The sequence below is a fragment of the Nicotiana sylvestris genome, chromosome 12 (assembly GCF_000393655.2).
Source record: "Nicotiana sylvestris chromosome 12, ASM39365v2, whole genome shotgun sequence".
In the NCBI taxonomy this organism is placed as follows: Eukaryota; Viridiplantae; Streptophyta; class Magnoliopsida; order Solanales; family Solanaceae; genus Nicotiana; species Nicotiana sylvestris.
In genome coordinates this window covers 50,840,511-50,852,501 of record NC_091068.1, presented here as the reverse complement: position 1 = coordinate 50,852,501, position 11,991 = coordinate 50,840,511, and the positions used below count along the sequence as shown (strand labels likewise).

General features: G+C 35.9%; 1 protein-coding gene across 1 annotated transcript in view; it reads left to right on the top strand.

Annotated features, from left to right (window-relative positions):
• The first annotated feature begins 3,226 nt into the window (after positions 1-3,226).
• LOC104241431 (ferredoxin-dependent glutamate synthase, chloroplastic) overlaps positions 3,227-11,991 on the top strand; it is a 49,073-nt gene continuing 40,308 nt past the window's right edge. The window contains exons 1-2 of the mRNA XM_009796367.2: positions 3,227-3,782; positions 5,810-6,122. Coding sequence (XP_009794669.1) covers positions 3,513-3,782; positions 5,810-6,122 — 583 coding nt within the window. The 5' untranslated portion in view covers positions 3,227-3,512. The remainder of the gene's footprint in view (positions 3,783-5,809; positions 6,123-11,991) is intronic.

Here is an 11,991-nt window from a genome sequence, read left to right as displayed (position 1 = left end):
CCGAGTCACAATTACTATGGAGCACGCTTACACGCTCGTCACTTAGCATGTGCGTCACCTAAACAACAACCACATAACACGTATTTCAGGGATTCATACTATCAGAATCAAATTTAGAAGTGCTACTTACCTCAAACCGCGTAAATCCCTACTCCAATAAGCCATTATCTCGCGAATCGGCCTCCGAATGAATCGCATCTAGCCACAAACAACTTCATACAATCAACACAAGCTATATGAATCAATTTCATATGATCAATCTAGGTTCTTTAACAAAAGTCAAAAGTCAACACAAAAAGTCAACCCTGGGCCCATGTCTTAGAATTCGACAAAATTAACAAAATACGAACATCCATCCAACCACGAGTCCAACCATGCCAAAATTACTCAATTCCGATCCCAACTTGGCCTTAAAATATTCAAATTATAGTTTATGGAGTTTCAATAATTTTTTTAATTTTTCTAACCCAAAACATAAATTAAATAGTAAAAATAATAATAGATTCATGTATATTAGACAAATCCGCTTTAGAATCACTTACCCCAATCAATTCCTTGAAAATCCCTCCAAGAATCGCCTCAATCCGAGCTCCCAAAAGTCTAAATGTGAAATAATATTCTAACCCTCGTTTCTAAAATCGTATATTCTGCACAGATGCTCCTCTTTGCAATCGCAAAACACAAAAATGCCAGCTGCCAAAATTAACCCTTCGCGAATGCAGAAACCCAAGCGCGAACACGATTCACAAGAACTAAACTCTACGCGATCGCACGTCTCCTCACGCGATCTCGATGAACAAATGCATGGCTTCAGGCCACTCCTCTTTCCTTCTCCGCAAATGCGGTACAACACTCGCGTTCGTGTAGTACTACTGACCATAGCTCCGCAATCACATACCTTATCTCACGGCCGCATAGAACAATTTCACCAGTCGCCCCCAAACAACTCTTCGTGATCGCGTACTTCTACTCGCGATTGCGTATAAGAAAACCAGAAGCATATGCATCAACAACTTCAGCAAATCTTCAAAGTTTAATTTCAATATGTTAACCATCCGAAATCCACTCGAGGCCCCCCGAGACCTCAACCAAATTTATCAACAAGTCCTAAAATATCATACAAACTCGCTCGAAGCCTCAAATCACATCAAACAATACATCGATTCAAGCATAATGAACTTCTAACTTCCAAAACTAATGTCGAAACATATCAAACCAACTCCGATTGACCTCAAATTTTGCACACAAGTCATAAATAACACAACAGACCTATTCCAACTTCCGAAACCAAAATTCGAGCACGGTAACCACAATGTTAACTCTCGGTCAAACTTCTCAACTCTCCAAACTTCAACATTTTCAACTTTCGCTAATTCAAGCCAAAATTATCTACGGACCTGCAAATCAATATTCAGACACACTCCTAAGTCCAAAATTACCCTACGGAGCTGTCGGGACCATCAAAACTCCATTTTGAAATCATCTACACATAAGTCAATATCCAGTCAACTCGTTCCACTTAGGCTTCCAACTTTTGGACTAAGTGTCCCAACTCATTCCGAAACATCCCGAAACAAAATCAACCATCCGACAAGTCACATAACAACAAGTGAGCATAGAATAGGTAATAAATGGGGGAACGAGGCTATAATACTCAAAACGGCCAACCAGACCATTACAGTGTCAAATCCCACGATATATATATATACCAATAATCTATAAATATTTGACCATGTTTGACCACTAATACTGACCGATATCGGTCGAAAACTTCATCAAATTTTTAAAAAAATTATATTAGTTATGAAAAAACAAAACAGAAGTTGGCAGGAAAAAAATTAATTCAGTATTCCGACCGATACCGATTAGAAATGAGGAGCTTATTTTATTTTAACATCTTTTCGTACATAATAGGCAAGTCTAACTAGCTTTTGGTCAAATATTGACCATATTCCGACCGATTTCGGTCTAAAATGAGAAATGTGTCCGATTGTACAGTATGGACCACATTTACCGGCCAATGGTGGTCGGTATATTAATTAAAAATTTTATTTGACTTTTGCAACCAACTTATACTTTTTCTGACCGATTTCGATTGGTTTTCTCTTCCGACCAATTTCGGTCGGTGATAATATCACTTATACCCGTAGTTGTTACTAGCACGTAAAATGATACGTTTAGCACATATAGACGTACCTTAAGGAGTTAAAAGCTTACAAATTTTTTAAATTGCTACATAACTAAGAATTATGTTAGTTCGCCTTAATTTTAACTTTTTATATTTGTTTTCTTTCTTGTCAAATTGCTCGTTTGGCCTGCATTATTAGATAACAGGACTCGATTATAAATTTGTTATTTAATGTTTGATTGGATTCTCTTACAAATATCCTCTGCCTTTACAATGAATGAAACTTTTATATTTTTTTTGGAAAAATAAAATAATACTCTCAATTTAAACACCTAATTATTATTTCAGATAAAATTGTAAGAGTCGGGAGAAAGACTAGATTTAAAATTTACTCGAACCCAATATTTACAATAACCAATGAATGTAAGATATGTTTTTCATACATATATTATGGTTAAGTGAGATTTATTCTCACTTTAATTTGTACCGCGAATATTAAGTATTAGTAGTATTTTAAAAAAGAAGCACTAGTAGTCCTTGTTGAGTGTATTTACACCACAAAAGTGCAATATTCTAATCTTATCAACAGCTTTTCTCTAAATTCAGTATTTTTCTAATTTTATTCGTAGGTCTATCTCCATTGAGAAAAACATAGTAGTAGTAAGTAGAAAAAGAGAAACGGAAAAAAATGTTTATAGATTGTTATTCCCTCTGTTTCAGTTTACGTAAGCGTGTTTGATTAGATACGAATTTTAAGAAAAAAATAAAGACTTTTAAAATTTATGGTCCTAAATAAGTCAAAAAGGAATTCAAAATATTTGTGATATTATAAAAATTTCTCATTAAGATAGAATTGAAAGTTTAAACTAAATTTTTTTAAATTTAAAAATAAATAATTTATTAGGAACGGACAAAAAAGTAAATAGTTTCGCTCCACGAAGGTAGCAGCACCGATGACTTGTAACAGATTCATTGGTCAGTAGAACCTCTTCCATTTCATGTGGCTCAAAATTTCCACGTCTTCTCAATCTTCCAAAAAAAAGAAAAATGAAACACCCCTTTCAAATTACCACAGTCGCACACACTGACCTTTGGTCTCAGCTTACAGTCACCTTTCACACAAAATATACTCCAAAAAATTTCCTCACTATCATTGACATCAACATCACCATCACCATCGACTCTGTAATAAGAAGGAAAAAAAAGAAGAGTGTGGCTCCGAAACTCTCTTCTTTTTATCTCCCAATCCTTCCCTCTCTCCACACATTCTCTCCCATTTCCACACCTTCTCTTCCTCTCTCTAAACCTTTCACACAAACACTGCTTAATTTCACACATTCACTGTGCGATTTTGTGTGTAGGGAGAGAGTTCTGATCGGTTTATATGGCGGTGAACTCGGTAGCGAACGTCCCGCAGTTACTCTACGCGAATGGGCAGTCACCGAAGATTGTTGCGGGGAGTAAAGACGGCGTGTTTGTTGATTTCTTCGGATTGTACTGTAAATCCAGCAAGCGTGTTCGTCGAAGGATTGGTTATGCGGCAGCTAATAGGAGAAGCTTGATAAACAACAAGTGGAATGCAATTAACGCTGCTCTTGACCTTGAACGTGTTGCCACTAATGCATCTCAGCAATCCTCTGATATTGTGCCTAAGGTGTGTGTTTGCTGTTGTATACTTTAGCTATGTTGACTTCTTATTAGTGTAGGTACAATAATTAGCTTCAATGGATTTCGTACTTAGCATATTATGTGAAGAAACATGCATGTTTGATTACTTTGCTGTTCAAAACTTGGGAAGACGGTGATAGGTTGGAAAACTTTTGCTTTAACAAAAAAGCAGTCTCTTAACATTAGGCATGTCCCTTTTTTGTACTATGACTAGCATAAGTAGGTCTAGTGTTAATCTCGATGCCCTAAATTGAAATTGGACATAGTGCTTTCATATGAGGTGGGAAGAGATTTCATATGTGGAGCATCTTTTTGGAAAGTTACTAGTTGGAGTCCTTGGTATATGTGGTCTGCTGACTTTCCATATGCTAAAATGCTTCAGATTTGTAGGTAGCAAAAGTCCATTGAGTTATTTGGTTGAATTATATAAAGGTGAAATATAATTGACAAAATTAATTAGCAACTGCATGCTTTGCATGACCCCGAGGCCGCTGTTTACTTATCATAAGTATATTGCATCTCTTAACTTTGTAGATATTGGATATACGGATTTATGCCATGTGATATCTGAGGCGTGTGTTGTTGTCTGAGGCGCTTGAAGTTTTGCTAATGGTTGAGAGGTAGTTGGTCTTGATCAGCTTCATTGGCTTTTCTTCACGTGTTGTTTCCCAAGTTGACTATTGTTTGTCGAATTTGTTCTTGAATGTAGGATTGGCGATACACCTGCGTACTCTATGAATGAAAATGTGATACTTTTCATGTCGCTTTTTAATCTAATTGTTTTGCTAACTTAAATTATGACATTCAAGTTGAAATGGAGAAAGTCTTGAAGACAGAGGCATGTTTGATTCCTAAAAAATAGTAAAAGAGAAAATATCAAAGTGGACAAATGCTTTTATGTGATATTTAAGTTATATGTAAATCAAGCTTTTGCCATAACATCTTCTGAAATGCTCTTCTCTTGGGGCTTTACTTTAGCTTCTCTCTCTATGTCCTTGTTCTACTCTGGCAATATAGCGTACAGATGTATTGCAATGTGGTAATTTCCCCTCTGATCCCCCCATGTTTTACTAGGCATCTTACTTTCTGTGCCCCTTTTATTCAAGCCAATCACTCTGAGAACTCATCAAAAGACTACTGTCCTCTTGCAATATCTTTGTTTTCTTTTGTTTTTCCCGTATATGTTTGCTTTGAAATAGTGCTATTGAAATGAGTGACACAAGATACCTAATGGAGTTTATACCTGTTGTAGAATTCCAAAGCGTTTATTGGTTTTTGTGTAAAATAAATCTAATGGAGGATAGAGTAGCCTTTCCATGTCATTTCATGGTTAATTGAATGGAAAGATAGTAAGAGAGGGTAAGTTGCTGTTAAAATTGGAGGGAGTTACTTGCCTGATAAAGATGTTGGGCATCACTTATGTTGCTACGAGGCATATTACTGACAATTTTAAATGACAAATCAACGGAAGCCAAAGTAATAACACTGCTTGTTTCTTATGATGCAGCTGTTCATATTGTGCACAATTTTGTTGTGAAGTGATAACTCTGATTTTTTAATGTAAAGGTTACTATGAGTAAATTTGTGAGGTTTGCTTTATACTCAATTATACATAGTTGGTTATCCACCTGGAAACAATGAAAGCTTCTATAACATCCATATTTGGTTTTGGGGCTCAAAAATCTGAAATGTCAGATATGGAACTGTTTCCCTCATCCACTGCGCAGCTATAAGAACTTTTTTCTCTTTTACTTTAAGGATATTTTCAGTAATTATCCTTCTTTATCACTACTGAATGTTGCACGGAGTGATCTTCCCAGGAATAGTATTTTCTTATTTACTTAAAGAAAGTAATGCTCTTGAGCACCAGCTCTTTTCAAGGTTTTAGAGCTTGGAGATGGTAGATTCTCGGAGTGTTGCCTTTTTTTTGGGTGTAATCTTTTAACTTTTTTCCATAACCCTATGAAAGTACTCCATGTGGCAGGCTTGGATTTCATGGTTTAACTTTTTCAGGTTGCTGACTTGGATGATATAATATCTGAAAGAGGCGCATGTGGGGTTGGTTTTATCGCAAATTTGGACAATAAAGCATCACATGGAATCGTCAAGGATGCTCTTGTAGCTCTTGGCTGCATGGAACATCGTGGAGGTTGTGGAGCTGACAATGATTCTGGTGATGGTTCTGGAGTGATGACTTCAATTCCTTGGGATCTTGTCAACGATTGGGCTGAGAAAGAAGGGATTGCAGTCTTTGACAAGCTTCATACTGGAGTTGGAATGATTTTTCTTCCTAAGGATTGTAATCAGATGAATGAAGCCAAGAAAGGTCAGTCTTTAATATATAACTTTGGAGGATTTGCTAACAGATACTTTCCATTACAGCATAGTTCCCCTATACTCATTACTTGGTTATAGGGAATTTCTTGCCATATCAGTTATCAAAATAGAGTCTCTCTCTCTCTCTCTCTCTCTTACCCTTGATTAACTTTTTCAGTTTGTGTTTTGCCCTGTAGTGTGGAAAAAGTTGAAATCTCTGTAAGCGATTTTAGACCACATATTGTACTCCCTCACTTTAGATAAACTAAGTTGTTCTTTTTTTCCCCTCCAAAAATTATGTATAATTTTTAAGGAGCCTTCCTTCCGTATGTAGCAGAATCCAGTTCAGCTAAAATAGTTATTCAAGGTAATGTCAGTAATATCATAACAAATTCACGAAGTAAGATGTTAGATATCTAAACGTAAATGGTTAGAGACTTAGGTATATATGTTCCACACTGGATAAGAATATATACTGTGAAGCATACCTGTAAAAGAATTCAAGTTTAAGGCATTTGTCCTACACATATCAATCTCTTCTCACAAATCTCTTATCTCTCACATGGTATCAAATTCTAGGAAGAAATTGTTCCCCGTCATTAACAGCAACATCTGGGAGAATGAGATATCTTCATATTGTGATTTTTCAACTGTCAAATTTGTTGGGGACGTCGTTGTCTTTGGTGAGTGCCGTGTATAGACTAGCATCATCACAATAACCGGAACACTCATGTAGCAAAACATTAAAAGTCATGTCCCGGTCGGAGCCACCACGTGATGCCGCCACGCTGATCAGAGATCAAAACTTTTAGCGAAATTGTTTAGTGCGTTAACAAGTGATGAAGTTTCTGGTCACTTTCTGCCAAGCTTCTTTCTTCCATGGGAGTCGATTACTCCAATCCTACCCATCCAAGTTTCGACCACCTTCGAATTTCGATTAACCGAACCTAGTTTCCAACAATGTAACAACTCTCCAACAAAGTTTCTCGCTAATTTTTTGCTGAATCTCCAACAACCGAGTAGACGACCGAGGTAAACAACAACAACTATGCCTCAGTCCGAAACAAAGTTGAGGTATGCGATATGAATCCTCACTTCTTTCTTTATGCTCGAATCATATCATCATCATTATCATGCCAACATAAAATAAGTGTAGTAGTGAACATAATTTAAATAATAATAATAATAATAATAATAATAATAATAATATTAATAATAATAATAATAATAACATAAAAAGCTCTTTAACAAATTTAAAACCTATTCCTAACTAGCAAGTATCACCTATATGGATCTTTTTTTCAATTCGCTCTATCTTTAGCCAAGTATGCAATGATTCCAAGGATTTGTAGTGTCTTTTGAGACAACTTCATTCTATGCGATTTTAGGTCTACCTCGTCCCTTTTTAACACCTTCATCAATGCATGTGACTAATAATTTTTTGCGATCGAGAACCTAAATCTGCAACTTTCTATCTGTTTTGGATTTCTCTCTTGAGGCCACTGCCAATCATCCTTCTGGCATCTTTAGCCTCGTTACAGACTTGTTACTCACTATATCAATATCTAGTTTTTTTTTGTAATTTTTTTTGCTTAGCTTTGCGATAAACAAAATATTCCATCTACTTTTTCCAGCTATCGTTTTAGGTAATTCTCCAGCAAGCTTAATTCTGTCTCCTGGTTTGTTCTTCGTCAATTGAAACCTTTTATCTCAATCTGTGGCCATTTTGTCAATTATTAGGTAGGTTTTTAAATATTTTTTACCTCCAAATTTGAGAATTCTAATCTAGATTTGATATTTTGTACAACATCTGATTTGATATTCTGTACAACATCTGCTTGTACATATTTGAGAATTTCGATTACAAGAAAATGGGATCTGGTGATTCGAGCAATCAAATGCTTTTGTTGCATGATTGTATAATGGTAAAGAAAGAAGAGATTTGGGAATGCATTGCTTGATTATTCCTTCAAGCATGTTGGGGTTTAAATAGTGTTTACATGTAATCCTAAAAAGAAAAGGAAGTAATTCCAATTTCTAATTACACAATCTAAGGATTCTAAACGTTTACCATATTTATAAGCAATGCCTTTTGCCATAATAACAATTTCCTAATTCTGAACACTCTTTCTCAAGTTGGAGCATACATATTGTATGCTCTTAACTTACCACGAAACCATGAGTGGTTGTTAAGAATATCTGCTAATTGATGGCTCAAACTGACAAATCTTGTCGCAATGCGCCCTAGCGTAATCTTTAGCAAATGAAAGACGATCTATCTATATATGCTTTATTCAAAGAAAAGTATATACAACCTGATTATCATAAATCAACCGCATTAGTGCATCTCCTCCGCACCTTAACTCTTTAAGAAGTTGCTTTAGCCATATAGGCTCACATGTAGACAAAATCAGTGCTTGATATTCTGCATCAACACCTGATCTAGCTATTGCATCTTGCTTTTTGTTTTTTCCAAGATATTAGATCTCCTCCAACTAGAACATAGTACCCTGGAGCGGATTGTCTATCTGAAGTAGATCCTACTTAGTCTGTATCATGGTATCAAATATTATTTGCTGGTTCCTTATTCTTATACAATAGACTGTCCGGTCGAACCTTTAATATACCTTAGAATGCAAATCACCGCATTCTAATGGCTGTAACAAGGAGCTTGGGGAGGTAGCTGACCGTGGAGGAGGTTGGTGGTTAGTGGTGGTGGTTGAGCAGTAAAGGCTAGTGTAGAAGTGGTTGTTAGTGGTGGCAGGTTGTGGAGGTGGAGGTAGTTGTTTGCGGTGGTAATATATAAAATAGTGGTAAAGATTACATGCACGAAAATCTTTAAGTTAACGTCTTAATGACATTAAGACTCTATATAAGATTTGACTGATTCAGACCTATTAAGAGTTATTTAGTGATTTTGTGAAAAAATGCATTTATAGAGTGAGATTTGAATGATTCATATTCAGATCTTCATAAAGTAGGAAACAAATGGGGCCTTAGTGTCCCTAAGAGAGGTCTTGAAAGATATCAGAGATTGCCTGATAAGTTGAACTATCTAACAATGATTTGTTGATTCTCTACGAGGCACTCGTTGCCATACAATGGTTTGTATCTTTGATATGCTGGGCTTGCTTTATGAAAAGGATTACTATACAAAGACTAGTGTACAATAACCATATGTAGATCTTCTGTCATCTACAGAGCCATCCCAATCCGCATCAGTAAAGACTCCTGTCTAGAGATGGCCATGTTTGGAGAAGAGCAGAACTTTCCCTAGAGCAGGCAGACTTCAGATATCACAAAATGCGAAAGATAACTTGCATATGATGATCTCGTGGATCATGCATGAACTAATTTATCAAGTTGATTGAATAGGCTATGTCTGGTTTAGTGTGAGAGCGATGATGAGCTTTCCAACCAACTTCTGATATTTTTCGTTTTGAACTGACTATCCAACTCCAGTTTGTAACTTGTGATTACTTTTAATGGGCGAGTCTGCTGGTTTGCAACCTTTCATACCAGTTTCTTTCAAGAGATCCGGAATATACTTCATTTGAGAAATAAATATTCCTCTTTTTGATCTAGCAACCTCAATTCCCAACTCCCAGGAAGTACTGCAATTTTCCTAGGTCCTTGAATTCATATGCCAAGAACTTCTTCAATAAGGTCATCTTCTCTTTGTCATCTCTTGCAATTACTATGTCATCAATATAAACTAGGAGAAGAGTGAGTTTACCCTTTTGATGTCTTATGAAGAAGGTGTGATCAACATTACTTTGTTGGTAAGCGAAGGAGATCATCGCTTTGCTGAATCTGCCAAACCATGCTCTAGGGGATTGCTTTAATCCGTACAAGGCTTTCTTCAGTCTACACACCTTTTCTTGACTTTTTTCGGTGTCAAATCCAGGAGGAATCTCCATGTACACCTCTTCTTCTAGGTCTCCATGAAGAAATGCATTCTTCACATCAAACTGTTGTAAGTCCCAATCAAAATTAGCTGCACAGGACAAAAGAATTCTAATAGTGTTTGTTTTAGCAATAGAGGCAAATGTCTTTTGATAATCCACTCCATAAGTTTGAGTAGATCCCTTAGTCACAAATCTTGCTTTGTATCTTTCAATCGAACCATCAGCTTTGTGTTTCATAGTGAAGACTCATTTGCAACCAACCAACTTCTTGTCTAGTAGTGAAATGGCAAGTTCCCAAGTCTCATTCCTTGACAAGACCTTCATTTCTTTAGTTATAGCTTGTTTTTGTTTAGGATCTGCAAAAACTTTTCTTCAATTCTTGGAATAGACACAAAAGAAATATACAAGGCAAATGTTCTATAGGAGGGAAGCAAGGAATAATAGGGGATAAAATTAGATAAAGGTGTTTGGTGCAGGATGCCAAGATCTAACTCCTTTTAATAGTGTTCAATAGGTGAATATAAATCATTAGGAAATGTAGATAACTCACTAGTAGAAGAAGATTGAGCATCAACAGATTGCATGATGACTTCTTCTGGTCTTTTCTCCTTGAGTAAGTTTCCAGATTAGGTCTATCTAATAGCCTAGTAATCTCCTCCTAAATTCTTTCTCTATTTCACTTTCCCTGGTGGTAGTGGTTGTGGTTTCCACAGTTTCAACAGTGCCTTATTGCTCTCCCTTTGAAGGGGTGATTGTGTAATACTAAAATATGACTGAAATTTTCGAAAGGTAACATTTATGCTAGCAAAAGATCTCTAGAGGGAGGATGATAACATTTATACCCTTTATCCGTTGGAGAATACCCAAAAAAAGACACATTTAAGAGCTCTAAGATCAAGCTTTACAGAATTCCTAGTGTGAATCAAGCGGACACACCCAAACACCTTTGGATGAACAGTATAATTATTTTTACCCTTTAAAGCTTACAGAGGACTCTGAAAATTGAGAGTTTTAAGTGACATTCGATTGATGAGATAGGCAGCTACTAGAATGGTATCTCCAGTAAAGTTTTGGTAGATTTATAATAAATAAAAGAGATCCTCAACAACCCCATTTTGTGCACTAGTGTAAGCAACTGGTTTGATGGATCATTCTATAAGACTCCAAATAAGCACCAAATCTTTTATCCTTGCCATCGTTAGTTTGTAAGATTTTTTATCTTACCTCAAATTGAGTACAAATCATCGTATGAAATGACCGAAAGCAAGAGAAAACTTCACTTTTAGCCTTTAACAAATATATTAGAGTATTTACTATTAGCTAACCCAAATAGACTCTAAGTTCTAAGTTGGAACAACTTGGTGTCTTGGAAGAGCAGAAACAAAGTGGGATTGCAAGATCTGTTACGAAAGTAGAATATTGGACAACCGCAACTTGTGAAAACTCAGATTTTTTTTAGGGGGGGGGGGGACAGGTGGAGGAATATCTTGTTGCGTACCGCTTGTATATGGATATTTCCTATTTACTTACGAGAGAATGAAAATGTGAAAATCTCTAGATGGGTTAGAATGCAAAAAACACGATAATAACAACAAATATACCTTAATGCTAAACTAGTTAGAATGTGCTATATGAATATCTAGTTGTGTACCGCTTGTATATGAATCCTTAATATCTGTGTTGTTACATTTCCACTATTCAATTGTTTGTTTTCTTAAGATAATTTAAGGGTTTTCTACCTTTAGAGGTCCTTAAATTCTAAATCAATTTTATTGCATGTGTAACCAATTGACATAATATGCAATACAAAAAAACCAGAGATTCTCTATATGAATACGAAAAACCCAAATAAACTATGAAATTAAAAATCCCAACTGCTCTGTGTTGAATGAAATTCCAACAAAATCTATTTTGAGCTTATCTGTCAAAAGCTGGGGCTTACTGCTCTCAAGGTATTTCAAATACTTATGT